The sequence below is a fragment of the Myotis brandtii genome, unplaced genomic scaffold (genome assembly GCF_000412655.1).
Source record: "Myotis brandtii unplaced genomic scaffold, ASM41265v1 scaffold292, whole genome shotgun sequence".
NCBI lineage: Eukaryota > Metazoa > Chordata > Mammalia > Chiroptera > Vespertilionidae > Myotis > Myotis brandtii.
Window position 1 is genome coordinate 42618 of NW_005361156.1, and position 26054 is coordinate 68671.

Below are 26054 nucleotides of genomic sequence, written 5' to 3' on the forward strand. Positions count from 1 at the left end.
GCTGAGGCGGCGGGGGCGAACCCCGCAATGGCCCGGGTCCGGGTCTAGGCCGCGCCCCCCTTAGCCTGACTCTGGAGCTCCAAGCTGTCCTTGGTTTGAAGTCCTGGCGGGTGAAAGGGGGTTCCTGCTGCCCGCGTCCCTCCGAGAGTCCTCCTTTACATGGAGGGGAGAGCGATGGCTAACGTCAGGGCTCCCTAGGACCCGCGGTGCCCACCCTCCACTCACAGTTCCCCTTCCTCACCCCATGCACGAAGGGGCGGGCGGCCTGGCGCTTCCCAGGTTTATTTCTGGCCGGGACAGTGTGGCTGTGGGAGGAAAGGTGCCGCCAGAGCTCTGGGGTTCCCGGGTGGCTGTAGGTCCGCAGGGGCAGGTGTGTGCAGTTGTTTCTGAGCTCTCTGCCTGTTGCCCCCGCGCACAGAGTCCCATGTTGCGCGCCTACCCACCATGGCCAAGCCAACAAGCAAAGATTCAGGCTTGAAGGAGAAGTTCAAGATTCTGTTGGGACTGGGAACTTCAAGACCAAATCCCAGGTCTGCAGAGGGCAAACAGACGGAGTTTGTCATCACAGCGGACATCCTGCGAGTGAGTGAGCTGCCTGTGTCTTCCCCGCTGGCCTCCTGGGAGGTGCGAGGAAGGCTGGGTTTGGTCTGTCAACAGGTTCCGTGGGAGATGAGTTGCTGGTGACCGTCTGTATGGGGCTGCTGTCCCCAGTACCAGGGAGGCTTACATGTCTTTTTTCCTGGAGATTTAGGAAGTCAGAGGACTTGGTTCAGCACATGAGTTAGTATTCACATGTCAATTCAAGAAAACCTGTTTTATGATATGGGATCTGAATGCCCTGGTCTCCACAGGTGATGAGCGTTATGACCATGTGTAAACTAGTAATTTGTGAGTCCCTGTGAGAAGTCTTTATTTTTCGTCTTTGTTTGAATCTCCCTGCATTTCTGACACCATACTTTGTCCATAAATAAATGTGTCTTTGTACTTTGGTTATTTTTATTTTTGAAAAACTTTCACTTATTGATTTTAGAGTGAGAGAAAGTGTGTGTGTAGGGGAGAGAGAGAAACATCAACTTGTTGTTCCACTTATTTATGCATTCATTGGTTGCTTCTTGTATGTGCCCTGACTGGGGATTGAACCCACAACCTTGGCATGTCTGGATGATGCTCTAACCATCTGAGCTACCCAGCCAGGACTTAGCTTTTGCACTTTTATTTTATTTATTTATTTAAAATTTTTTTTATTGGTTTCAGAGAGAGGAAGGAGAGAGAGATAGAAACATCAATGATGAGAGAGAATCATTGATCATCTGCCTCCTGCACATCCCTACTGAGGGTCGAACCAGCAACCTGGGCATGTGCCCTGACCAGGAAACGAACTGTGTGACCTCCTAGTTCATAGGTTGATGCTCAACCACTGAGCCACACCAACAAGGCAGCTTTTGCACTTTTAAAGTATCCCATTCAGAAACTAGAACGTATGTTCATCACCTGGTGAGTTACCCTTTGAATAACACAGATTTGAACTGCACAGCTCTACTTAAATGCAAATTTTGTGTGTGTGTGTTTTAAATATATTTTATTGATTTTTTACAGAGAGTAAGGGAGAGGGATAGAGAGTTAGAAACATCAATGAGAGAGAAACATCGATCAGCTGCCTCCTGCACACTCCCTACTGGGTATGTGCCCGCAACCAAGGTACATGCCCTTGATCGGAATCGAACCTGGGACCCTTGAGTCCGCAGGCTGACGCTCTATCCACTGAGCCAAACCGGTCAGGGCGTGTGTGTTTTTTAAAATTGAATTTATTGGGGTGACATTGGTCAATAAGATTATATAGGTTTCAGGTGTACATTTCTGTAATACATCATCTGTATATTGCATGTTTACCACCACAAGTCAAGCCTCCTTAAACCCAGGTTTTTAAAAAATCCATGTGTAAGTGGACCCCACAGTTCAAACCCAGCATTGTTCAAGGGCCAACTGTATAAACAACATGTGATACAACCATGCAAAGGAGTATTGCATGTCAAAAAAGGAACAAAGTGCTCATACATGTTAATTACAACATGGATGAACCTTGAAAACATGCCAAATGAAAGAAACCAATCCTAAAGGTTCACATAATGTGTAACTCCATGTATATGAAATATCAAGAATAGGCAAGCCCATAGAGACAGAAGTAGATGAGCATCTGTCAGGGCCTGGGTGGAGAAGGGAATGGAGAGTGACTGCTAATGGGTATGAGGTTTCCTTTTGAAGTAATGAAAATGTTCTGTAATTAGTAGAAGTGGTTACAAGCGTTGCAAATATGCTAAAAAATGAATTGTATGGTTTAATTTTTTTATTGATAAAGGGCAGGGAAGAAACATTGATTTGTTGTTCCACTTAATTATGCATTCATTGGTTAATTCTTGTATGTGTCCTGACCAGGGATCGAACCTGCAACCTTGGCATATTGGGATGAAGCTCTAACCAACTGAGCTATCCCACCAGAGCCTTAATTGTATGGTTTAAAGTGGTGAGTTTATACGATGTGAATTTATCACAATAAAAAATGCAGTGATGGAAACAAAAAGTCTGTTTTCACTCCACTGAGATGGAGTAATGCCTAATTTCAGAAAGGTCTGCTGCAAGTCTCCGGAGTGGGAGATACGGTACAGTTCTTAGGGTGTTCTGTGCTTGGCAGTTAGATCTGTCGCCTGAGCACGGCCCCTTTTCCTTTTCCTTTTTCCAGGAACTGAGTGTTGAATGTGGCCTCAACAATCGCATTCGGGTGATAGGGCAGATCTGTGAAGTCGCAAAAACGAAAAAATTTGAAGACGTAAGTCTGTCTCAGTTGTGTTACTTCATCTTAGTGACTAGGAAGCTTCTGGAAATGCCCTGAGCATAGCCCTGAGGGACCAATCCTATGTGGAGATGGAGAGCAGAGGGATTAAAGGCTTTCCCAGCAGATTGGAGAAAGGGTTTCTAGTGGTTTCCAGAAATGTCCTCACTTGTCCTCTTATTACAGACTCGGGGGGAGGAAAAATAGGCGTGTCAGGGAAGAGTGTGGGTTTCACAGAGAACAATTCAAGGCCCACCAGTGTGTCCTTTCGGGAGAGGAGTGTGGTTGGTGGTATCAAGCGGCCCTACAGACATAGCGTAGGCATACTTACTTCAGCCAGCTCTTTCCAGGCTCTCCTGATGTCCAGGGCGCTGAGTTGGAAGCTGTCCTAGAGCACTTCAAGGGCTCTGCCCAAGCCCTGGAGCCCTGCACGGCATTGGTGTGAGTGGGGGGCGATGTGGACCTCACACCTCGCAGATTCAGATCTGCTAAGGGGGAGAGCGACCACCACACCCTCAGCAGCTCTGTCTGAAGCATGCAAGCTGCACGTTACCAAGGATAAATGTGAAAACAGTAATACTTGCAACAATAAACATTTTTTTAAGTGAAAATAGGCATTTGTGTTAATAAATTTACCTTTGTAGGTACAGAAAGGTGAAATGTGGTTGAGCTGCTATCATGGGAATAGACAGACAGGTCTACGAGGCTGGGATAGTCTACAAACTCAGCGTCCATTTTTGTTGTTGATTTGTTTTGTTTTCCCATTGATTTTTTTGAGAGAGTAGAAGGACGGGGGAGAGAGAGAAACATTGATGTGAGAGAGACAGATAAGATTGGTTGCCTCCTGCACGCGCCCAGACCTGGGCTGGGAATTGAGCCTGTAACTGAGGTATGTGCCCTTGACCAGGAATCGAACTCGCAGGCCGGCGCTGTAATCACTGAGCCAACCTGGCGAGGGCTCAGTGTCCGTTTTGTTGTGGCTTCGCTGTTGTATCAATAGGAATATTGTGAATGGGGCAAAGGAGGTGAAAGTTCAAATGTATCCTGAGTTGGTCAGACAACATCTAAAAGACATTTTAGTCCCACTCCTAAAAGGAGTGAGCTCAGGAAAGGGTGAGTCTGAAAACCCTGGTTGAAGAGAGATGGGATGGTTAATGTAGAGAAGGGATGGTGACGAGAGCTACTGAGTAGCTGTAGGGAACAGGAGCCAGGTCTCCCATGGGCTAGGTCTGTGGTCGGCAAACTGCGGCTCGCGAGCCACAGGCGGCTCTTTGGCCCCTTGAGTGTGGCTCTTCCTAAGCCTTAGGAGTACCCTAATTAAGTTAATAACAATGTACCTACCTATATAGTTAAGTTTAAAAAACTTGGCTCTCAAAAGAAATTTCAGTCGTTGTACTGTTGATATTTGGCTCTGTTGACTAATGAGTTTGCCGACCACTGGGCTAGGTGGATTTAGAGGCAAATTCCAGAAACTTGCACAGAGTTTTGTGGTTTTTTTTGTTTTGTTTTTTTTTTTTGTTTAATGATTTCAGAGGGGAAGGGAAAGGGGGAGAGAGAAAAGAAACATCAGTGGTCGAGAGAGAATCATTGATTGGCTACCTCCTGCCCACCCCCTAGTGGGGATCGAGTCTGCAACCAGGGCATGTGGCCTGACTGGGAATCAGACTGTGATCTCCTGGTTCATAGGTCAATGCTCAACCACTGAGCCACACCGGCCAGGCTTGCACAGAGTTCCTGAGAGGTCAAGCAAGGCAGCAGAGGCGGGGAAGGGAATTGTGCTGAGTGGCCCATAGCTGGGCTGGCGTGTTTACACAGAGGGAAGCCAGGGGGTGGATTTCTATGTCAGGCTACAGGCCCAGGGGCCACTATGGTGCTTCTTGTTCTGAGCCTCTTCTACTGGCTTTTCCCACCAGAGTCTGAGCAAGCTTTCAGGTGGACTCCCTGCGATCTCTGGAGGCAGCCTGGGTGTTTTCTCTGTCCTGCCTGCCCTTCTCTCAGTCCCCTAACCTGTGGACTGGTGAGGGTTTTGAAGTGGCTTGCAGCTTCCCCTTGTCAGGCTCATGGTCACTGTGGGCTGTGACAGGCATACAAGATGTGGGCTTTAATGACACAAGATCTAAGTCAAAAGACCCTGTTGTTCGGCTCTGCCCTTTGCTCTCCAGTTGAGGGCTCCCGCACACCCTAATCGCTTTCCCCTCTTTGCTGGAGGCAGCATGCAGTGGAAGCACTCTGGAAGGCAGTTGCAGACCTGCTGCAGCCGGAACGGCCACCAGAGGCCCGCCACGCAGTACTGGCTCTCCTGAAGGCCATCGTGCAGGGACAGGTAAGGGGTGTTGGGTCTGTGCTCAGGTGGAGCTAGGATGGGTGTGTGGGATGATACTGGGCCACCCACTGACTGCTCCTGCTGGTCCCACTTGGATTCTTGTCTTTGGTGAAGGCACCAGGCCCAGGGCCTGTAGTTCCCAAGGTCTCTGTAGCTAGACAGCCATAGTGGGCATCCTGGCATTGCCTCTTGTACCTGTGGGTGCTGGGCAAGTCTCTGGAGCTCCCTGAGCCTCCATCTCACCTATGAAGAGGATGCTCATGGCTCCTTCCTCCTCTGGAATGTTTAGGGAGTAAATGAGACAGTTTATGCAAAATGATGAGAATGGTGCCTGGCACGAGTGAGCCACTGTACTGGTGCTCTTGGTGACCTCGTTCCCTCTCCCTGGGCCACCCGTACTCACTGTGCTTTGGCCTCAGTGGTCTCTGCTGTTCCTGGACCACTCAGGCCACCTTCTGCCATTGCTGCCTGGAAGGCTCCTCCCCTCCTCTGTTTCCTCTACTCCTTCACACCCACCGCCCCAGAGGCCCCATCACCCTCAGTGCAGTTAGATCGTTGTCATTGTCCTGTGAGCACAAATGTGTCCACCCTGGGCTCTGAGTGTGGTAGAGGTGGGGGTATGGAACTGCACTGTCCCTACTGTGTGCCCACAGCCAAGTACATAGTGGGTGCTTCACACATGCTGGTCAGCCGATGACCAGTGCGTCTGGTTCCCTACTCAGAGCTGCTCTGGTGTTCCCAGTTTGTCCCTCATAGCCAGTTCCTGTGGGAAGGAAAAAGGGCCCAGAGGTGGGAGTTTTGGAGCCTGCTGCACTTCCTGGACTTCGTCCAGCTGCTCAGAGAGCCCAGGTGACCAGGGATCCCAGCAGGACTGCTAACCTTGTGGTTTTGTCTTCAGGGGGATCGCTTGGGTGTGCTCAGGGCCCTCTTCTTCAAGGTCATCAAGGATTACCCCTCCAACGAAGACCTCCACGAAAGACTGGAAGTTTTCAAGGCCCTTACGGATAATGGGAGACACATTACCTACTTGGAAGAAGAGCTGGGTGGGTGCCACACTGGGTGTGAGGTTTCTCTGGCCTTGGTGATCAAATTTAATCTGGGATGTGGGAGCCACTGGGGCCCTGTGGGAGTGCTGCAGTGTGCAGGAATGGCCTGCAGACAGCGCTGCACCACACAGCTCTGCTTACCCGGGACACCTGGGTTAGCCACCGAATCTCCTGGGGGAGCTTGTTAAAAATGCAGAGTCCTGGGCTTCCCTCCAGACGTGCTGGCTCAGAACTCCTGGGGAATGTGGCTTAGCTGTGCCTTTCAGGCAGGCAGGAGGTGGTCTGAGCGCTGCTGTAGGAAGTGCAGGATGCTGATCTGGGCATTAGACTGTGTTTTACCCAGAGTTCCCTGAGCTTTCTCGGGGGCGGGGCCGCCTCACTGGGTTTGCCTCCTTGCCCTCTTCGTGCCCTGGGTCTGACCTCCAGCTCTCTCCTTTGCTGGCTTTTCTGCTTGTTGTTCTGATGGTGTGAGGTTTCTGTGAGTCTTGAGATTTCATGTCACTGGTCAGGGGAGGAGGGAAAGGAGGAGGAAGAAGTAAATCGGACTAAATTCCTTGCTGTTGTATTGTCCAGAAATGGGCCTCAGCTGTTAGTTTGCCTCCAGGACAGGTGCTGACTGGGAGTCATGGTCAGGTTTGCTGTCTAAGTTTACTTGGCTAACGCCAAGCATTGCTTGTGTCTCCTTCGAGAGATTCTTTCTGGGGAAGGGGGGCCAGGAATCTGCCTCCTAAACATGTGTCCTGCTGGTGCTGGCACCCTTAGCGTTGGGGCCAGGTCTCTGAGCATCAGATGCACAAGCACTGTTACTGATTCTCAGCCCAGATCTCCCTCGGTGCATGCTGGGGGTTGGTGAATTTAAATTCCAGCGTCTGTGACATGCTGACCTGCTCAGGCTCCAGCTGAGCCTCCCTCGACATTGTGCATGCGTGACCTGCCTGTCATTGCATGGGGACTGATGATGGGGTTCCCAGCCTTGAGTGGGATGGGATGTGTTTTCCTGGGCAGGAGGTAGGAGGAAGGAAGTACATTGCTCTCCTCTTCTCCCCAGCTGAGTTTGTCCTGCAGTGGATGGATATCGGCCTGTCCTCAGAATTCCTTCTGGTGCTTGTGAACTTGGTCAAATTCAACAGCTGTTACCTCGATGAATATATTGCATCAATGGTCCAGTAAGAAAAGAATTCTAATAACATACTCTGATCCTAGTCCCACTGTCTTGGGTTTTCAGTTCAGCTCTTGGGGTGAATAGAGCTGTTGAAACCACCAGATAAATGGAGAAGTTAGAAGTGGCCATAGCCACCTTCTATTTAAGTTGATATTTTGAGGCTTGACCTAGTATTTTATTTATTTATTTTTTAAAATATATTTTATTGATTTTTCAAAGAGAGGAAGGGAGAGGGATAGAGAGTTAGAAACATTGATGAGAGAGAAACATAGATCAGCTGCCTCCTGCACACCTCCCACTGGGGATGTGCCCACAACCAAGGTATATGCCCTTAGCCGGAATCGAACCTGGGACCTTTCAGTCCACAGGCCGACGCTCTATCCACTGAGCCAAACCGGTTAGAGCTAGTATTTTATTTTTAATGGATGTAATATTACCTGGTTTTATTTACTTGTCATTTTTTCTGAACACTTTATGAAATCCATGAGGGCAGGGGCAACATGAGCACCTGCCTGTCGTGGGTGAGTGGGGCCCTAAGGAGGCGGAGCCCCTCTGTGGAGTCATCAGAAAGTGAATTGGAGCCACGCAGCCTCTGGGAAATAACCTTTCAGTTGACTTTGTGCTTCCTCCAACAGCATGATCTGCCTGCTGTGTGTGCAGACTGTGTCCTCCATGGACATAGAGGTCAGTAGCTGCTCTCAGGCAGTTTCTTTCAGCCTCCTTCTGGGTAGTCTGGGTGGGCTCTGGGATTAAGTCCCCTCACTGAGCATGTGGCTCCAGGCAAGCTGCTCGGCTTCTCTGAGCCTCACACTCTCCTGTAAGTAAGGGTATTGGGTGACCTCTGTTGTGGGGTCATAGTTCAGGATGGGCTGACCCACAATGTTTGGGATATAGAAGTGCCCCCCAGACACTTGCTCTTGTGGTTTTGAGGAAGGCTGCTTTGGCAGAGGGGAGGGGCAATAGTCACTGACCAAAGGAGGGTGGGAAGGAGGCTGGGGATGTTGCCTCCCTGGGGCAGGAGTTGAGGCAGGGCTGGTGTGACCCCTCTCTCCACCCCACCAGGTGTCTCTGCAGGTGCTGGATGCCGTGGTCTGCTACAACTGCCTGCCAGCCGAGAGCCTCCCCCTCTTTATTGTCACTCTCTGTCGCACCATCAATGTCAAGGAGCTCTGTGAGCCTTGCTGGAAGGTGGGGGTCTGAACTGTTGTCCTAGAGAGTCCTTCCCTAGATGAAGTTCTAAGCCAGGCACATGGGCAGGACAAGGGCCATCTAGTCTTTAATGAATGGCCATCTGATTTTTGGAATGGCCACACAATGGCTTGTTGAGGGGAGTCCAGCGACATTTTCCCAAGGTGGTTGAGCTGAGTCAGGGTTTTGGTGGCATTTTGGGAACTCTGTGGCCTCTGTGTTTGGGAAGAAATGGTTGAAAATGGCTGGGCATGAAGGGTGTTGGAGCAGTGGCTGTGCAGGGCTGGCCGGAGTTTGGGGCCCTGGGACTCGTATCTGGGACCTGTATCTGCCAATGGAATCTGGTGTGTTTTGTTTCCCAGCTGATGCGTAACCTTCTGGGCACCCACCTGGGCCACAGTGCTATCTATAACATGTGCCGCATCATGGAGGACAGGTGAGTGTGGTGAAGGCCTGGGCAGAAGGTGCAGGTAAAGTGCTGGATCAGCTGCTGCAGAGCCTTCGTGAGGAAGTTGTCTGTGTTGGCTCTTGCCTGGTGTAGGCTAACGGGGAGGTTTCCTGTTCCTTTGGAGTGACTGCTCCAGAAGCTGCCCTAAAACTAGAGTGTACATCTTAATGCTCCTGATCTGCTCTCCTCTTCAGCTTCTGCTGGTAAAATCAGAACGTTCAAAACTGAACTCGAAATCTCCCTACCATATTTGGATCTTTTCCAGTGAGGCTGCCTACCTTTGGTCCTGTTTTGAGGCCCTTGCCCTCACCTCTCACAGCCAAACCATTATCAGTCCTGTTGCTTCTGTCCCTTGGAGGTGGCTTACATCTGTCCACCGAGGGCCCCCACCCCACCCCCTCAGCTCTCATCTCCTCGATGGACTCCTCTACCCGCTCTTGGCCTTTTGCGGTCCGTTCCTCCACACGGCAGCCACGTGTTCTTTTCCCAGCGCGGATCTCTGTCACCCTGTGCGTGAAGCTACAGTGGCTCTCGGGGCTCTCAGAGTCAAAACCAAACTCCTCACTGCAGCAAGGCCCGGTGGTCAGGCCCTGCTCAGCCATAGCCTCTCACTCCCTCCGTCTTGCCATGGGCCTCTGCACGTGTCTTTTGCTCTTGCTGGAATGTCTTTCACCTTGGTTAAGTTTCTCTGAGTGCTCCTTGACATCTAGGCGCCATTGTTGGTTCCCTGAGTACCCCAAGCAGGTATTGCTTACCTATCCCGGGATTTTCCTTCTTAGCTGTGATTTGAGGTAGCAACTTGGCATTTCCTTACGTGGCTCTTTGGTTCATATCTGTGTCTCCTGGACTGTAAGCTCTCTTTCACCTCCATGCCCTGGCATCTAGCATGGCTCCGTGGTGAGCAATGTGTGAATGAATCAGATGGTTGCTGCTGACCCTGACCTCTGTGTTCCCTGACCAGCACTCCTCACCCAGCTTTGCTTCGGCCCCATAAGTGCAGGGACCTCTGGGGAGGCTACAAGGAGCCTGGGCCCACCCTGGGCCTACCCTGGGGCCCTGCAGCAGGCCGACGCTGGCCCCAGGCTCTGCTCACATTCGTCTTTCTGGGGAACATTTTCAGAGCCTACATGGAAGATGCCCCGCTGCTGAGAGGAGCTGTGTTCTTTGTTGGCATGGCTCTCTGGGGAGCCCACCGACTCCATTCTCTCAAGAACTCCCCGACGTCTGTGCTGCCATCATTTTACGAGGTAACTCATGTTTTGTGCCGCAGAAGCGGGTTTCCTGCCTGGCCAGAACAGACCCATTGGACGGGTTCTGCTGCAGGGGCTGTGGGGATATTCCCAGTCACTTGCTTTGCAACTGGAAATGAGGTTTAGGGCCGTTTGAAAGTCTCTTCCTCAAGCAAATCGTGTATCTTAAGAATTTCATATCTTGAAAATTATCATTAGAACTGCTCAAGGTTCCGCCAGGGATGCGACACTAACTGGTAAGGATTTCATTTGGTAAAATCACTCGCTCTAGAATTGAGGCCAGTGATGGGGCTTCTGTTTCCATGGTGCCTGGTCGTATTTGGAGTACTTTCTGTGTATGTTTCTCATGTAGTTATCACAGCACCCCGGTGAGCTGGGCCATCGTACCAACCTCATCTCACCACAGGGAAGGCAGCTCAGACGAGCTGTGTTGTGTACAGGGTCAACAAAGAATCTCCTTATGGGCTGTTTTTCCTGCCCTGCCCATACCTCATTGGCAGTGGAGTGTGGGGTCGTTGGGCTTAGCTTGCATCAGGGTAGCTTTCAGGCTCCTCTAGGCCAGTAAGTCAGGGCCCTGAAATTTAGCCGAGTCAGGCCTTTTGGAGCCAGTGTAGAAAACACTTCTGGATTCCTGTGATTCTTGGGTGGCCCCTGGGATAAGCGTGGGGAGCATGGCCCTCTCAGGCATCTTATGCCGGGTTTCAAGGGTGACGTGATGGGGGCTTCCTGTGGGTGAGCAGGAAGTGGCTAACCATCGCCTGCTCCCTGGGCCTTGTGTTCCAGGCCATGACCTGTCCGAACGAGGTGGTGTCCTATGAGATCGTCCTCTCTATAACCAGGCTCATCAAGAAGTACAAGAGGGAGCTCCAGGCTGTGACGTGGGACATTCTGCTGAACATTATCGAGCGCCTGCTTCAGCAGCTTCAGGTCAGGCCAGTGAGGAGACTGGGCACAGGGAGGACCAAGACCATGGACAAGCCGGCCCTAGGGCCCTTCCTTGGGGACCAGGGCCTGGACCTGTGGGGCTGGCTGGCTCATCTCACCTGAACGGTAGCTCTCATAAGCCCTTCCCTCTGAGCCTGCCTGGTGTGTTCCCTGATGATTCTCAGTGGTGTCAACTCGCCATCCACTAAAGACAGTTGGGTTTTCCAAGTGCGCCCCATCATTGGGAGCAGGAATATGTAGCAGGTGTTCAGGGGGCAGTGCTGGCATTGATCAGGATTGGGTCACCTTGATGGCCTGGAAGTGGACCCTGAAGACAGCTCCCTCAGCATCTAGAAAGCCAGCCATAACCTTGGTATAATATCGACAGTGTGACCACAGCAGGAGGGGGACATGCTGATGTGGGGGCTACAGAGATCACAAAGTCGTTTCTAGCAAGGGCTCAGAGCTGGGTCTTCTGGGGGACTCGGCGTGGACCAGTGTTTAGGTGGCCAGCCAGGGGGAGGAAGGACTGGACTCTCATCCCTCATTGTCCACTGACCAGCTGGCGCTTCATCCCAGAGTGGCAGGCCGGAGACCGTTCCCTGGGGTCTTCAGAGGGTATTTGAGCCTGGGGGTGTGTGAAGTACTGGGAGCTGGTCCCTGTGTGGGCACAGCCAGGACTCCCTGGGGTTGGTGAATGAGCAGGAACAGCCCGGCTGCTTCAGGGGTCCCAGCACCGTGGGGGTCATTCCCCCTGTCCAGTGGAAGGGCATGAGGGGGATCTGGATGCAGCTGGTTTTGAGTCCTTGAGGGAAGCCAGAAGTCACTCCTGTGTAATTGCACCTTTGTGTTGCAGAGCCTGGAGAGCCCAGAGCTCAGAGCCATTGTCCATGACCTGCTGACCACAGTGGAAGAGCTATGTGATCAGAACGAGTTCCATGGCTCACAGGAGAGATACTTTGAGCTCATTGAGAGATGTGCAGACCAAAGACCTGTAAGACCACCTCTCGCAAACCTGGTGGGGCCTTTGCTGCTCAGGCAAGAGGGTGGTTCCACCAGGCTTCTAGGGAGGGTGGTTCTGCTCAGCTCTGGGAACCCGGGCTGCGTGGGTTTGAAATTGTGTTTGAAATAAAGGCTCCTGCTCTCCTGAGATTTGTACTCCAGCAGGGAAATCTGTGAAGGTGTCAGAAAACAATGTGTGGGTCAGAGCACAGCGCTAGCCTAACTGTCAGTTTCCTCCCACCTGTGCGGAGGAAGGTGCTGGCCAGCGCCGCGGAGACTTGTTGCTCAGCATGTCTGCTCTCTCGGCGGTAGGCAGTCCTTGTGCCAGAAATGCTCAGCTTAATGCCAAGGCTTTTACATGCGCTTTTAAATGAATTTTCGCTGCTGCCAGTAAAGCTTTGTCTTGGTAGACTCCCCACCTGGGCCTTGAAGTGGCTGGTCTCACTGAGCAAACTGTTCTCCTGGGCCATTAGCACAGGGTGTGCTTATTACAAAATCTCTGGAGAGGCAAAGTGGCTCATTCACAACAGGTTTTTCTTCTTTTGACAGGAGTCCTCCCTCTTAAACTTAATAACCTACAGGGCTCAGTCAATCCACCCAGCGAAGGTTGGCTGGATTCACAACCTGCAGTTACTGATGGAGAAATTCTTCAGGTAGGGAGACTGGAGACCTCTTGGGCCCTGGAACCTGACCCTGTGTCTATGCCTTGGGCTGGGGCAGTGGTCGGCAAACTGTGGCTCGCGAGCCACATGCGGCTCTTTGGCCCCTTGAGTGTGGCTCTTCCTAAGCCTTAGGAGTACCCTAATTAAGTTAATAACAATGTACCTACCTATATAGTTTAAGTTTAAAAAATTTGGCTCTCAAAAGAAATCTCAATCGTCGTACTGTTGATATTTGGCTCTGTTGACTAATGAGTTTGCCGACCACTGGGCTGGGGTCTAGGACACCAAGAGTGAGGGCTTTCCTTTCTGATTCTTGGAAGTAATCGTTCTCAATGAGCAGGAAAATGTTGCTTTCCTGTAGGGCGGAATTCTGGAGGCCTCTGCTGCTTCATGCGGAGTGGTTGTCTAGAAAGATGCCTCTCTGAGGGCCAAGCTCTGTGTCTCGTTCCCCAGTTCCTTGGATGTTGACAAGCTGGGCCCCACACAGGGAGAAATAGAGTCAGTGTCTTGCCCCCCAGGCTGGGGTGGGAGGGCTTAGTTTCCTGCGGTGGGCCTGGGGTCTGGGTCCCCGGGGGAGCTCTCGGAGTTTGGGATGCAGTGTTAGCAGGGCAGCGTGCAGGGGGTGAGGCCGGCAGGGTGCTGCCACCAGGCCCCAGGAGATGTGCCTTCGTCCCTAGGAGTGAATCTCGCAGTGCTGTGCGCATCAAGGTGCTGGACGTCCTGTCCTTCGTGCTGCTCATCAACAGGCAGTTCTATGAGGTGTGTGTCCCATGGCTGGCAGGGGCACCTGGGCATCAGGGGTGAGGGTGAGGCTGGCCCTAGAGGCCCTGCATGGCCCTCACTGGGCACTGAGAGCCTCCGGGGATCTGCCCAGGACTTGGGATCTGACCCACTCCTTTGTGGCAGGTTTTCTCAATAGGCTTTGTCTGTTTCTCCCTTGTTGGTTTACCCATCCATCCATCCATATATTCCATGGTGTCCTCTGCCAGGCCTGTGCTGGGCTCAGAGGTGTGGCTGAGCAGCCAGGAGGGCACAGTTCCTGTCCTGTTATGAGTTTTTTGCAGAGTCTTGCATGGGGATGTTTTCTTTCTTTTTGTCTTTGTAATCACACTCACCCTCTGGACCCAGCCCGACCACTAGCTGCTGGGGTAGTGCCAGGCCCTGCCTGTCTCTCTACTGCCGGTTTCCTCCCTCCAGCCCATCTCTCACTGGGTTTGTGGCCGGAGCCTGCCCGCCATGCTCTTTCCTCCAGCAGATGCACCTCAGGCTCTGTGCTTCCCTTGCTTTTCAGCGCACCTGGCATTCCCGGTGTCCTCCTGCGCTCTCAGCCTTCCCTTTCCCTGAGTCTCTGTGTCTTGGCATTCCACCCTCCTCAGAGTCCAGCTTAGTGCCGCTCTTCTAGGAAGCCGCTCTGGGTTCTCGGATCCCTCCCATCAGGGTCAGGCTTGCCCTGCCTTCCCAAAAGCTCTCGTCATGCTGTCCTATTAAGGTGGACTCTGTGATTTAGGGACAAGGCCTTCGTACCCCAGACGCACACACAGGGCCTTCCATGTAAGATTATGTTAATTGTGACGGTCCGTGACAAAGAGCAAGTGAGGACATTCACTGTGGCATCATGTCTGAGGCTGAGGGCCTGTGCCTAGGCTGGGCCATCATGTAGCCGTTGCCATTCTCCTGAACTGAGGGGCCAGGCAGAGCACCCTGGGAGGGACTCTGCCCCTCAGGCGCTGACACATCCCTGCCATGCGTTTTCCCATTTGGAGTGGTGCTGCTTTCTAGCCTCTGTCACAGGCAGCTCCCCTCACTCCACTGTGCTTGCTGTAGGAGGAGCTGATCAACACGGTGGTCATCTCACAGCTCTCCCACATCCCTGAGGACAGAGACCACCAGGTCCGGAAGTTGGCCACCCAGTTGCTGGTGGACCTGGCCGAAGGCTGCCACACCCACCACTTCAACAGCCTGCTGGACATCATTGAGAAAGTGAGAGCTACGGGGGCTCTGGGTCCCTGGGCTGCTAGAAGGACCCCTCCTGTTTGGGGCAAAGCCCTGCATGCAGCAGCATGCTCTGGACTCTGTCCCCATCCTCTGCAGAATGACGGGCTGGGTCTCTCAGAGGCAGGGCTTCCCTCCCAGCAGTGATGGGCGCTCAGCAATGTCCTGCTGCCCAGGGCCTGGGAAGCGGCTGTGGTGGTAGCCCAAGTCAGCTGGGGTGGGGCTTGGCCATGGTCTGCCTGCACAGCCAGCATCCTTTTCTTTTAATTTTGAAAAGCACCACAGTGTCTGAATGATTCCTCAGGTGCGTAGAGTGCATCTCTCCTTTTGAGAAATAAAGGAGAAAGTACATGCTGGGGGAAAGTTCGGAATCTCATGGGTGCTCCTTCTGGGAGCCTGGAACCGGGATTTAAATACAGATCTTCTCTCCAAAGGTGATTGCCCGCTCCCTCTCTCCGCCCCCAGAGCTGGAGGAAAGAGACATGGCGGCATACTCTGCCTCCTTGGAGGACGTGAAGACTGCTGTCCTGGGGCTCCTGGTCATCCTTCAGGTGGGCCTCTGCTCTTCTGGGAGGGGGTGTGATGACCAGCTGTGTCTGTTAGAGTGCTGATCTTTAGGGGACACATCCCCTGGGAGAACTGGGCACTCCATGGGGGTCAAAGAGGGCAGCCTGGGTGTGATTCTGACTTGTCACAGCATGGCGAGGGGTGGACGCAGCCTGGTCAGGGCCATACTGTGCAGAGCCATTCCCGAGTCATTGCCCAACAATGCCCTCGGCTCTCCCAGCAGTTGAGGAGGGGAGGGCTGCCATCCATTTGTCCCCAAGGCTGTTTGATTTTATTAACAGCTTTATTGAGATATGATTTACATACCATACAATTCATCTGTTTAAAGTGTATGATTCAGTGGTTTTCAGTGTATTCATAGAGTTGTGTAGCCATCACTACAGACACTTTTAGAACATCTTTATCACTTCAAAAGACACCTATGCCCGACTGATGTAGCTCCTATGACCTATGAACCAAGAGATCACCAGTTCGATTCCTGGTCAGGGCACATACCTGGGTTGTGGGCTTGATTCCCCAGTAGGGGGTGTGCAGGAGGCAGCTGATCAGTGATTCTCTCTTATCATTGATGTTTCTATCCTCCCTTCCTCTGAACTCAATTAAAAAAAATAAAATAAAAAGACACCCTGTACCCCTTACAGAGCACCCTGCGAGCTTGTCCTGCCCTGGTTTATCCTCCTCTGCCGTGTGGTGTTGAGTGTGCTCTGTCAGCCCAGGGTCTCCTCTCACACCCGGCTGTATGGTGCTCTGCTGGATGGACTTGCCTGATGTAGTAACTGATTCCCTGTGATGATAGGGACGAGGCTGGCTCTGATAGTTGCTATTACTGCGAGCCTGCGTGTGGGGATGTCTGAGGGGCAAAGTCCTGGAGACTTGGAAGTGTTCATGCATTTTAAATGGTAGATGCTACCCAGTTGCCTCTAAAGCTTGTTCTGGTTTGTCTCCTCCTGGGTGCCAGGGTGCCAGCTCCCTGGCTGCATTGTGCCTCCTGCCCTCCTGGTGACCAGCATACTTTCTCTGCAGACCAAGCTGTATACCTTGCCTGCCAGCCACGCTATGCGTGTGTACGAGATGCTCGTCAGTCACATCCAGCTCCACTATAAGCACAGCTATACCCTGCCCATTGCCAGCAGCATCCGGCTGCAGGTATGACGGGCCTGCCGGGCTGGCCTGAGGTAGATTCCCCGGGGGGCCCAGCAGCTGCCTCAGTGTTGGTGGTATAGGGACCTCAAACAGGAGACTTGGTGGCAAATGTCCCGGGGAGGGGGAGGGGCTCCAGCAGACTGTCCCTCCGTTAGTACCAGCTGTGGCACCTGCTGCCCTTCTCTTTGCCTGCAGCCTGAGAGCCTCTGTGGCATGTCATTCGGAGTCACACAGTAGCCTGGGATGGGGACAGAGAGAGGGTGTCACACCAATTTACAGGGTGGCATGTGTTCCATTCCTGGTGCTTCAGAGTCTGTCGGCAACCTGCAGCAAAGCGTGTGGCTGTGTGGGGTTGGGGGCTTGGCAGGACAAACTGCCTTGAGCTTCCACTGTGCATGCTGGCACCAGGCTGAGCCGAGGTCACTGGGACAGAAGCCCAGCCCTGCCCAGAGCATCTCCCTGATGGGGCAGCCCTGAAGGGAGCCCAGTTAAGTGAGCCTTCATTCACTGGAGGAAGTGACAGTGTCCTGAGTAGAGGTCTGCTCTCCGGCACTTCAGGCCTGGTGCAGTGCTGTCCAGCCAGCAGGAAAGGCATCCCTTTCCTTTGTCCTGGGGTGGGACCGATGGTGTGAGAGGCCACAGCATTGCCATCTGCTGTGGGACTGTCACAGAGCCCTTGGGCTCTGAGGGAGAGGGCCGTGAATGCTGCAGCTCACCACCTGCCGCCGCCTGCGTGGAGAAGTTGGGGTGTGTTTGCTGTTAGTGGAAGCAGCCTTTCCTGAGAAACGTGTGGGTCTGAGGGCGTGGGTCCAGTATGGTCCTGCTCTGTGGATGGCACTTTCTATTCCCTGCAGGCCTTCGACTTCCTGCTGCTGCTGCGGGCCGACTCACTGCATCGCCTTGGCCTGCCCACCAAGGATGGCGTTGTGCGGTTTAGCCCCTACTGCCTCTGTGACTACATGTACGTGTGGGCTGACCTCTTTCCCTCTGCCACTGTCAGACCCGTTTCCCCCAGTGTCATGGCGTTAAGGTTATGGGGCAGGTTGGTGGAGCTAGCTGCTCTTCACCCCAAGGATTGCCCTGTGTCTGAGGGGCCCAGTGGGTCTTCTTACCCTATGGATCGGGGGCTTCAGCCTCAGTGCTTTCCCCGTTTGCTTCCACAGGGAGGTAGAGAGAGGCTCTGAGAAGAAGGCCAGTGGCCCCCTGTCCCCTCCCACCGGGCTGTCTGGCCCAGCATCTGCAGGCCCCGCCGTACGGCTTGGCTCTCTGCCCTACTCCCTGGTCTTCTGTGTCCTCCTGCAGTGTTTGAAGCAGGTGAGTTGGCTGGTCCCTTGAGCTCCCTAATGGCAGACAGCAATGACTGGTGCTGCCCAGAGTGTCATACAGTCCCTTTCCCTGTATTAGTGACCTTGGGAGGTTTGCTGCTGGTTTTCAGGTGTCTACCCTGAGGTTGCACAGCAGTTCTGTAACGATGTGCTGAGCACCTGCTGTGTGCAGAGCTGGGTGTGGAGACGTTCCTGCCTCCAGGAGATGGTTTTGGTGCAAGACTAAGGTGTCTAGACAGACAGCTGGAGTCACGGAGCAGGGCTGGCCTCCGGAGCAGATTGGCCTGTGGGACTGCAAGGGAATGCAGTCACATCTGCTTGGGGCACCTGGAGGGGCAAGTAAGGCAGTTTTGAAAGGCGGGGAAGGTTCCAGGGGCAGGAGTAAGCAAGCTTTGAAGTAGGGTAGGTGCAGTTTTGTTAGCAGAGGTGTAGCTGGGTGGAGATGGGGAGGCAGAAGAGTTTAGGCCCTTTTCCTTACGGCACAGCAAGAAAGAAGTGGACAGCAGTGTGCCGGAGCAGAGTGGGGCAGCTCTGCTGTAACGGGCTGGGGGAGCTCCTGAGGGCTACAGCGGAGGGCACCGTCAGAGATTTCCTGTGACTCTCAAGGCCTCCGTATCACAGATGGGGTCTGAGGAAGGCTTTCAGGACTTGTGGCGGTTGGTGTAGCTCATGGCAGGGTCACCTCTAATAGAGGTTGGGGGGCCACCAAATGGGTCTGGTGGTGCCATGACTGTGTCCTCCCCATTGTTGTGGCCCTGGGTTGACTTCAGTCCTGCAACAGTTACCCGGGCTCGTGGATTGTAGAGGATGCTTGCTGCTGCTCCCTTGGAGCTGGTGTAATAGCTTTTCCTGCTGTACTAGCACCTTATCTGTCGTGCTGAGTGGGCATCAGTGAGGGCCCTGGAGTTCAGTGCAGTAGGCAGGCCGTCCTGTGGTCTCTGTTGGGCGAACGGGAAGGATGGAGCCAGGTGGGTGGAAGTTCCAGATCCAGCTGAGAAGAGAGAGGCAGTGTTGGCTCTGCACTGGGCCTTCACTCGGCCTGGCAAAGGGAAGGGCAGCTGTTGCCCTGCCCAGAAGCGTGGAAAACAGAAGAGGAGGGTCCACACACCCCACCCCCACCAGCTATTCAGCTCCAACTAGAGCAGTGGTTCTCAACCTTCTGGCCCTTTAAATACAGTTCCTCATGTTGTGACCCAACCATAAAATTATTTTCGTTGCTACTTCATAACTGTAATGTTGCTACTGTTATGAATCGTAATGTAAAATCTGATATGCAGGATGGCCTTAGGCGACCCCTGTGAAAGGGTCGTTCGACCACCAAAAGGGTCGCGACCCAAAGGTTGAGAACTGCTGCTATAGACTGAGAAAGACAGGCCTGTCCAGAAGCAAGTATAAGTTTCTTCTTCATGCAGAATTGCACCTTGATGAGACCAGAGAGTGCTCTTGAAATTTCCTGGACAAATAGTTACCAAGTTTTTTTTTCCCCTGCATACTATTTTTTTAACCTCAGTTTCACAAAACTGAGTTCATCAATGGCCTCAATTCATGACAGGATATTAATATCAGCCTCTGTTATTTTTTTTGCTGCTCTGTTTCCTCTCTTCATGTCTCTAGTCTTCCCTCAATAGGTACCAACTATCTCATATATATTCTTGATGACTTTATTGATTTTCTACCACTTCCTTAACAAATTGCCACAAACATGGAAGCTTTAGACAACACAAATTTCTTACAGTTTCTGTAGGTCAGAAGTCCAGCAGACTTGGCTGGGTTCTCTGCTAAGGATCTCACAGGATTGTCCTTATCTGAGGGACCTAGGGAAAGCCTCCCTCTTAGCTTATTCAGGTGGTGGGATCGTAATGTAAATATCTGATCTGCAGGATGGTCTTAGGCGACCCCTGTGAAAGGGTCGTTTGACCGCCAAAGGGGTCGCGACCCACAGGTTGAGAACCGCTGGCCTAGAGATTCAAACTTGGAAACTCCATCTCCCCCTGACTGCCCCCTCTTCCTGCAGGAGACTGACTGGAAGGTGCTGAAGCTTGTGCTCAGCAAGCTGCCCGAGTCGCTGCGTTACAAGGTCCTCATTTTCACCTCTCCGTGCAGCGTTGACCAGCTGTCTTCTGCTCTGTGCTTCATGGTAACATGCTGCTTCCTGTGTCACTCACTGAAGGGTTCCTGTGCCACTGGTGGTGGTGCTGCAGCATAGTTCCTCTCTCTCTAAAAGGCTACAAGCCCTGGGAGGCATGGTGAAACCAACATCATGATCAAAGCATTTCCTTCAGAGATGTGATCTCTGTCTAGAGTGCAGACCATGCTTCCAGGGCCCGTCCTTCTTTCCAGCTTATGGGGCAGAAAATGGGAGGTCCCCAATGTAGAGCTAGAACTCAGGATACTGAGTGTGAGGTCTCTTCCTCACCGGGGCTCCTGTGACAGGGACATCAATCACATTTCCTGTCTCTCTCTGAAAAGGCAGACCTTTGACCGGAAAAGGAAGTAAGGAGGCCCCTGGGCTTTTGACCCTCTTCCCACTGGGTCTATGTTCCCAGGGACTTCTGGCCGCCCGACAGTTGACTTAGTTGGCTTCACATCTGGCCCTTGTCTGTTAGCTTTCAGGTCCCAAGACCCTCGAACGACTTCGAGGCACCCCAGAAGGGTTCTCCAGAACTGACCTACATCTGGCTGTGGTTCCTGTGCTGACAGCATTGATCTCTTACCATAACTACTTAGACAAAGCCAAACAGGTACCAGATGGGAGAGTGACAGTCGAACTTTGTGGTGCCTGTCTGATCCTCAGGGTGTTCGCTTCAGGCAAATGGGCTCAACATTTTCCTCCTAACTTACTGTGGCTGCTAGGCCAGGGCGAGGGGCCTGGCTTTGCTTCCCTGTGTGCCCACTGGACCCCTGACCCACCCTGGCACTGCAGACATCTGAATCCCCTGGCATTCCTGAGCACTCCTCTGGGGTGTGTGGGCTTAATGCAGCACCGATTGCCCCCCTCCCCCGCCCAACAAACACCCAGAAACATCTTTTTTTTAAAAAAAATAATATGTTTTTATTGATTTCAGAGAGGAAGGGAGAGGGGGAGAGAAAGAGAAAAACATCAGTGATGAGAATCATTGATCAGCTACCTCCTGCACACCTCCACTGGGGATGGAGCCCACAAACCGGGAATATGTCCTGACCGAGAATCTAACTGTGACCTCCTGATTCACAGGTCGACGCTCAACCACTGAGCCATGCCGGCCAGGCAGAAGCGTCTTTTTGAGGAATGTTGCCTCGCTTGTCCTTGCTACAGCTTTAGGACAGGTGGCCAAGCTTCTTGGCAGAGCTGGCCCTGTTTTGAGAGGCAGTGTGGCTGGGCCGAGGGCCCCCTGACTTCCATCTACCTCCACATCTGTCATCAGGTGCAGCAAGCATGAATAGCAATGCTTGATTTATTTATTCATTGCTGCTGTGAGTGAGGCCCACATTGAGCCCTTACATTTACTACTATCTCATTTAAATCCACAACACCTGCACTGCCCAGAATAGCTTGGTTGGAGCATCATCCCATACACCAAAAGGTTGTGGGTTTGATTCCTGGTCAGGGCACATACCCAGGTTGTGGGTTTGATCCCTGGTTGTTCAGGGTGCATATAGGAGGCAACCAATTGATGTTTCTCTCTCAAATTGATGTTTTGTTTTGTTTTCTCCCTCTCCCTTCCTCTAAAATAAATAAAAACATATCCTTAGGTGAGGATTAAAAAATAATAATAAAATAAATTCCTGACACCTTTCTTTGTCAAAACCTTGCCTTAGAGAGGTCAGGTAGCATGCTCAAAGTCATGGCCAGCAAGGAGAGAGGCCGGTACTCAGATTCTGGGCTTTCTGAGTTCCTGATCACCACAGCACTGTGGGAATTCACACTTCACTTCCCATCCCGTTCCCTCCTCCGTTCCCTCCTCGTATCCCCCAAGGGGCAGCTAGCCATGCTGGGCTGAGTTCCCTGAGAACCTTGAGGCCCGAAACACTTCTGGGGGGTGGGGCAGCTGCAGGAAATCAAAATCATCTGTGGGGCCTCGAGCCGCCAGGTGGTTTGTGCTGAGGCTGTGGCTCAAGCCTGCACTTGGCATTAGTCTACGGGCCCAGCCTTACTGTCTTCATGGAGGATAATGCCGGGGTCCGTGTGGGCCTAGCGGCCTTACTGTGTCAGGCAGAACCTCCCCTTGCTTATTTAGGCCAACCTAAATAAGTTGGGGGTCCCAGAACCCAGGGGATGATGGGCCCAGTATGTCCTGGCTCCAGGGTGTTGGCTGGTGGGGAAGTGTCAGGAAGCATCTGACTGGAGTAGCCCCCATATCCAGTCAGCTTAGGTGGGGCCAGCTGCTGCTGGCTCTGCCACTTAGATGCTCAGAGACCTGGGACAAGGCACTTAACCTTCATAAGCCTTGACCTTCTGTGCAGAACATTTTAGAGCGGGTGAGGGTAGACCACGCCCTGGTTCACCAGAACAGCTGTCAGACAGGTAGGGGTACAGAGGGCTGGTTTGTCCGGGGCTGGGTCTGAGGCATCTGTGCTGCCCATAGCGGGAGATGGTGTACTGCCTGGAGCAAGGCCTCATCTTCCGCTGCGCCAGCCAGTGTGTGGTGGCCCTGGCCATCTGCAGCGTGGAGATGCCCGACATCATGATCAAAGCTCTGCCCATCCTGGTTGTGAAGCTCACACACATCTCGGCCACGGCCAGTATGGCCATTCCACTTCTTGAGTTCCTGTCAAGTAAGTGTCTGCACCTCCATGTGTGTAAATGTGTGCACATGTGCATGCATGTGTGAGTGTAGGGTGGACCCTTGAGTTTGGGGCTGTGTCCTGCCCTGCCTGAAATACCCTGAGCTGACTTCTCTGACCTCATCTCGTAACCTTTCTGTGGCTGCATGTAGGTGCACTGTCCTCCTGGGAACCTGGGACATGCCACCCTCTGCTGCCTCAGGACCTTTGCACCTGTGCCTTGAATGCTTTCCTCCTTCCTAGCCTCTGAGTGGCTGGCTCCTTTTTCCCCTCAGTGTCAGTTTAAATTGCACAGAAGCTTCCTGTTACCTGACATTGGCCCCTGCAATCAGCCTGGCTCTCACAGCCTCCTCTTTGTCCCCCTCAAAGCACACACCACAGCTTGGAGGGGCTTTGCTGACTCACCTCTCAGACTGTGACTTCCAGGAACCAAAGGTGCCTCGCTCACCCCTCCATTCCCAGTATCCTAGTGTGTGTTTGGCCCTAAGTAGGCCCTCAGGTGTGTGGACAACAGAAGCCAAACAGGGCCAGTACTTCTGCAAAGGGCCACATATGTTGTACATTCATTTTGTTTACAACCCTTTTAAAAATGTAAAAATGATTCTTAGCTCATGGGTCATACAAATGCAGGCCACTGGCCAGATTTGGTCTAGGGACCATAGTTTGCCAGCCCTGGGTATAGAGGGCCAGGGCCAAGGGTCATATTGGTGGGCTGTGACCTTTATTCCTTTGCAGCCCTCTTGGGTCAAAATGACAGCACTGCCTTTCAGAGACAACAGAGGACTCTGGTAACCTCAGCCCCCGCTGCAGCCTTGGGCTGTCTTTGCCGGGCTAGCCTGGGCGCTCTCACTGGCTATCTCTTGCTTCGCAGCTCTGGCCAGGCTGCCTCATCTCTACAGGAACTTCGCAGCAGAGCAGTACGCGAGCGTGTTTGCCATCTCCCTGCCATATACCAACCCTTCCAAGTAAGTGCTGGTGTGCGTGCCCTGGGAGGCCAGCCCAGAGGCCAGGCCTCTCGGAGCAGAGAGCCACGCTGCCTCCGTGCCCTGGAATTGGTCTGCGCTTCCAGTTCCTGGAGCATTTCTCTCAAGTGCCGGGATGGAGCTCCTGCACTTTCTTCTCACAGGTTCAATCAGTACATTGTGTGCCTGGCCCATCATGTCATAGCTATGTGGTTCATTAGGTGCCGCCTGCCCTTCCGGAAAGACTTTGTTCCTTTTATCACGAAGGTAAGCCAGTGTTAGGGCTGGGACTGGCTTTGCTGTCGGCTGTCCATGGCTGGAGCCGGGTGATAGATGGTGATAGAGGTCGGGCATTGTTTGGTACTATGCTTACGATGCCCAGGAACTTGCTCTGCTGAGCCTGGCCCACTGGGACACACTTGTGGGCATGGGGGCAGGAGCTGCCACCGCTGTCCTAGATCTGCAGCTTATCCCGGTTGGCAGCACACCTGGGTGGGGCGGATAAGTGCACAGGGAAGAAGCATGTGGGTGCCTCAAGGGCCAGTTCCCCCAATTCCAGCTCAATCTGCTCCACTCTGACAGGGCCTGCGCTCCAACGTCCTCCGGTCTTTTGATGATACCCCTGAGAAGGACAGCTTCAGAGCACGGAGCACCAGTCTCAACGAGAGGCCCAAGAGGTGTGGGGCCTGTCATGGGTGTGCCTGGTGTCCGGGTGGGGCAGGGCAGGTCTGTGAGCTGTGACCTGTGACCAGCATGGTGCATGCAGGGCCTGGGGCTGCCCGGCTGTCCCCAGGCTAATAAATGGAAATGGGACGTGTGGCTGAGGGTAGGCCCCTGTGCAGGCTGTGCTGGGCACCAAGGTGCCCTGGGTTGTGAGGCAGGGCAGGGCCTGTGAAGGCCACTAGTGCTCCACGTTCAGTTGGAGAGCACAGAGCTCTTCTCACCAAGCGGCCGTGTGGTCTGCGGCATCATGGACACTGCGTGCTGGGCCGTGGCCAGTCCTGGCCTGCCTGGGTGGCCAGTGCAAGAGGTGCTGAGCTGGGGATTGGGGTGCCAGCAGTAAGTAGGACATCTGTGTTTGGGTCTGACTCTACTGAACGAGCCCAGGGTTGCATTAGGGCATCTGTGACTCCTGAGAAGCCAAATACCTGGCCTGGATGGGGAGGAGCCTCAGGACCCCAACACCCTCCCCTGGGGACCCAGGGCCCTGTGGTCAGCCCAGCCTCGGGCCGGGTGCCCTTTCTCCAGAACTCACCTCCCAGCCCTTGGCTAACTAGGGGACATGTTCTTCTCTACCATCGCAGCCGCTTCTGCCGAATCTGACAAAGATCTGTGCTAGGCCTTGTGTTCTTGTTTGCATTTCATTTGGACGGCTCCCCCCTTCCTGTCCCCCACCTTCCTGCCTAAGCTTTTCTGGCTCTCCCTAAGTGGGAATACGGCATTTTCCAGAATGACCAGGTCAGTGGGACCAAAAGTCACAAGCTGTTCTCTCAAGCCTCTGGTGGCTGGGGGCCGCCAGTTAAGAACTAGCCTCTCTGAACAGTTACCTTCAGGGCCTCAGCTCTTCCTAGTCCCTGCGCTGGGCAGTGCGGCCTTCCTCAGGGCGCAGGACACTGGTCAGCACAGCCTGGAATCTGCCGTGCGGGGAGATCCACACGTTTAGTTTGCACTAGTGTTCTTTGTTTTGGTATCACGAGTGAAACCTTTTTCTGTCATGTTTACAAGATGTATTTTCATGCGTTTTTGTTTTCTGTTTCTTCCCCCTGCTAACTGGCTTCTGGCATGATTTTTTGTTCATCTCACCCATGGGCTCTCCATGCTGACCCTGTGGCCTGTGACCTTTCCTCCTCATCCCTCCAATGGCTTGCTCTCCCCTCCCGGGAGCTGGGCTCCCTGGGGCTTGGGCCTTCCTTCCTCACCTGGTAGTTTGAGGATAGCCAGACCCCCCAAACAAGGCTTGAATAACTCTCCACCCGTCAAAGAATTCAAGGAGAGCTCTGCAGCCGATGCCTTCCGGTGCCGCAGCATCAGTGTGTCTGAACATGTGGTCCGCAGGTAGTGGGCTTTGTGGGGTGGGGGGCTCAGACCCTGGAGCTTGGCCCGTGAAGTGGCGCTGCCAGGCGGGAGCACCTGGGTGGCGGTGCATGGGGCTGCTTGCATGACTTTGTTGCCTGCCCATGCCCTCCCTGGCTGAAGCAGGAGAGCCCAAGTGGCACCTCTTGGCCACAGTGGCCTGCCCTGCTGACCCCAGCCATTGGTCCAGGGAGCCTGGCAGTGAGGGGTGGGAAGGTTGCATTCTGTCCCCAAGCCTCGAACAAGCACGGGCTGGCTACACGGCTTCCTCAGGCCGTCTGGGAGCCAGAAGCAAGTGTCCATTGGCAGCCTCCTGCAGGCCTGTCCCCAGTGATCAGGGGCCTTTGCAAGTTACAGCAGTGGGAACACATTCTCCAGGGTTTGGCTTCCATATCC

The 26054-nt window shown here is 53.2% G+C and overlaps 1 protein-coding gene across 8 annotated transcripts in view; it reads left to right on the forward strand.

The window, feature by feature from the left end:
• Window positions 1–404: 404 nt before the first annotated feature.
• Window positions 405–26054, forward strand: part of TSC2 (tuberous sclerosis 2) — a 37353-nt gene continuing 11703 nt past the window's right edge. For 2 of the 8 annotated variants that reach the window (XM_005869325.2, XM_005869326.2), the window contains exons 1-25: window positions 405–624; window positions 2738–2824; window positions 5040–5150; window positions 6049–6193; window positions 7245–7362; window positions 7994–8042; window positions 8421–8546; window positions 8909–8982; window positions 10115–10241; window positions 11028–11171; window positions 12025–12162; window positions 12720–12823; window positions 13510–13591; window positions 14657–14812; window positions 15259–15375; window positions 16415–16537; window positions 17389–17495; window positions 17698–17848; window positions 19874–19996; window positions 20466–20600; window positions 22425–22614; window positions 23495–23588; window positions 23750–23852; window positions 24168–24262; window positions 25512–25640. In XM_005869325.2, coding sequence (XP_005869387.1) covers window positions 445–624; window positions 2738–2824; window positions 5040–5150; window positions 6049–6193; window positions 7245–7362; window positions 7994–8042; window positions 8421–8546; window positions 8909–8982; window positions 10115–10241; window positions 11028–11171; window positions 12025–12162; window positions 12720–12823; window positions 13510–13591; window positions 14657–14812; window positions 15259–15375; window positions 16415–16537; window positions 17389–17495; window positions 17698–17848; window positions 19874–19996; window positions 20466–20600; window positions 22425–22614; window positions 23495–23588; window positions 23750–23852; window positions 24168–24262; window positions 25512–25640 — 3008 coding nt within the window. In that variant the 5' untranslated portion in view covers window positions 405–444. Of the gene's footprint in view, window positions 625–2737; window positions 2825–5039; window positions 5151–6048; window positions 6194–7244; window positions 7363–7993; window positions 8043–8420; window positions 8547–8908; window positions 8983–10114; window positions 10242–11027; window positions 11172–12024; window positions 12163–12719; window positions 12824–13509; window positions 13592–14656; window positions 14813–15258; window positions 15376–16414; window positions 16538–17388; window positions 17496–17697; window positions 17849–19873; window positions 19997–20465; window positions 20601–22424; window positions 22615–23494; window positions 23589–23749; window positions 23853–24167; window positions 24263–25511; window positions 25641–26054 lie in introns of those variants that run through there. The other 6 variants (XM_005869331.2, XM_005869332.2, XM_005869328.2 and 3 more) reach the window with 5 other exon arrangements.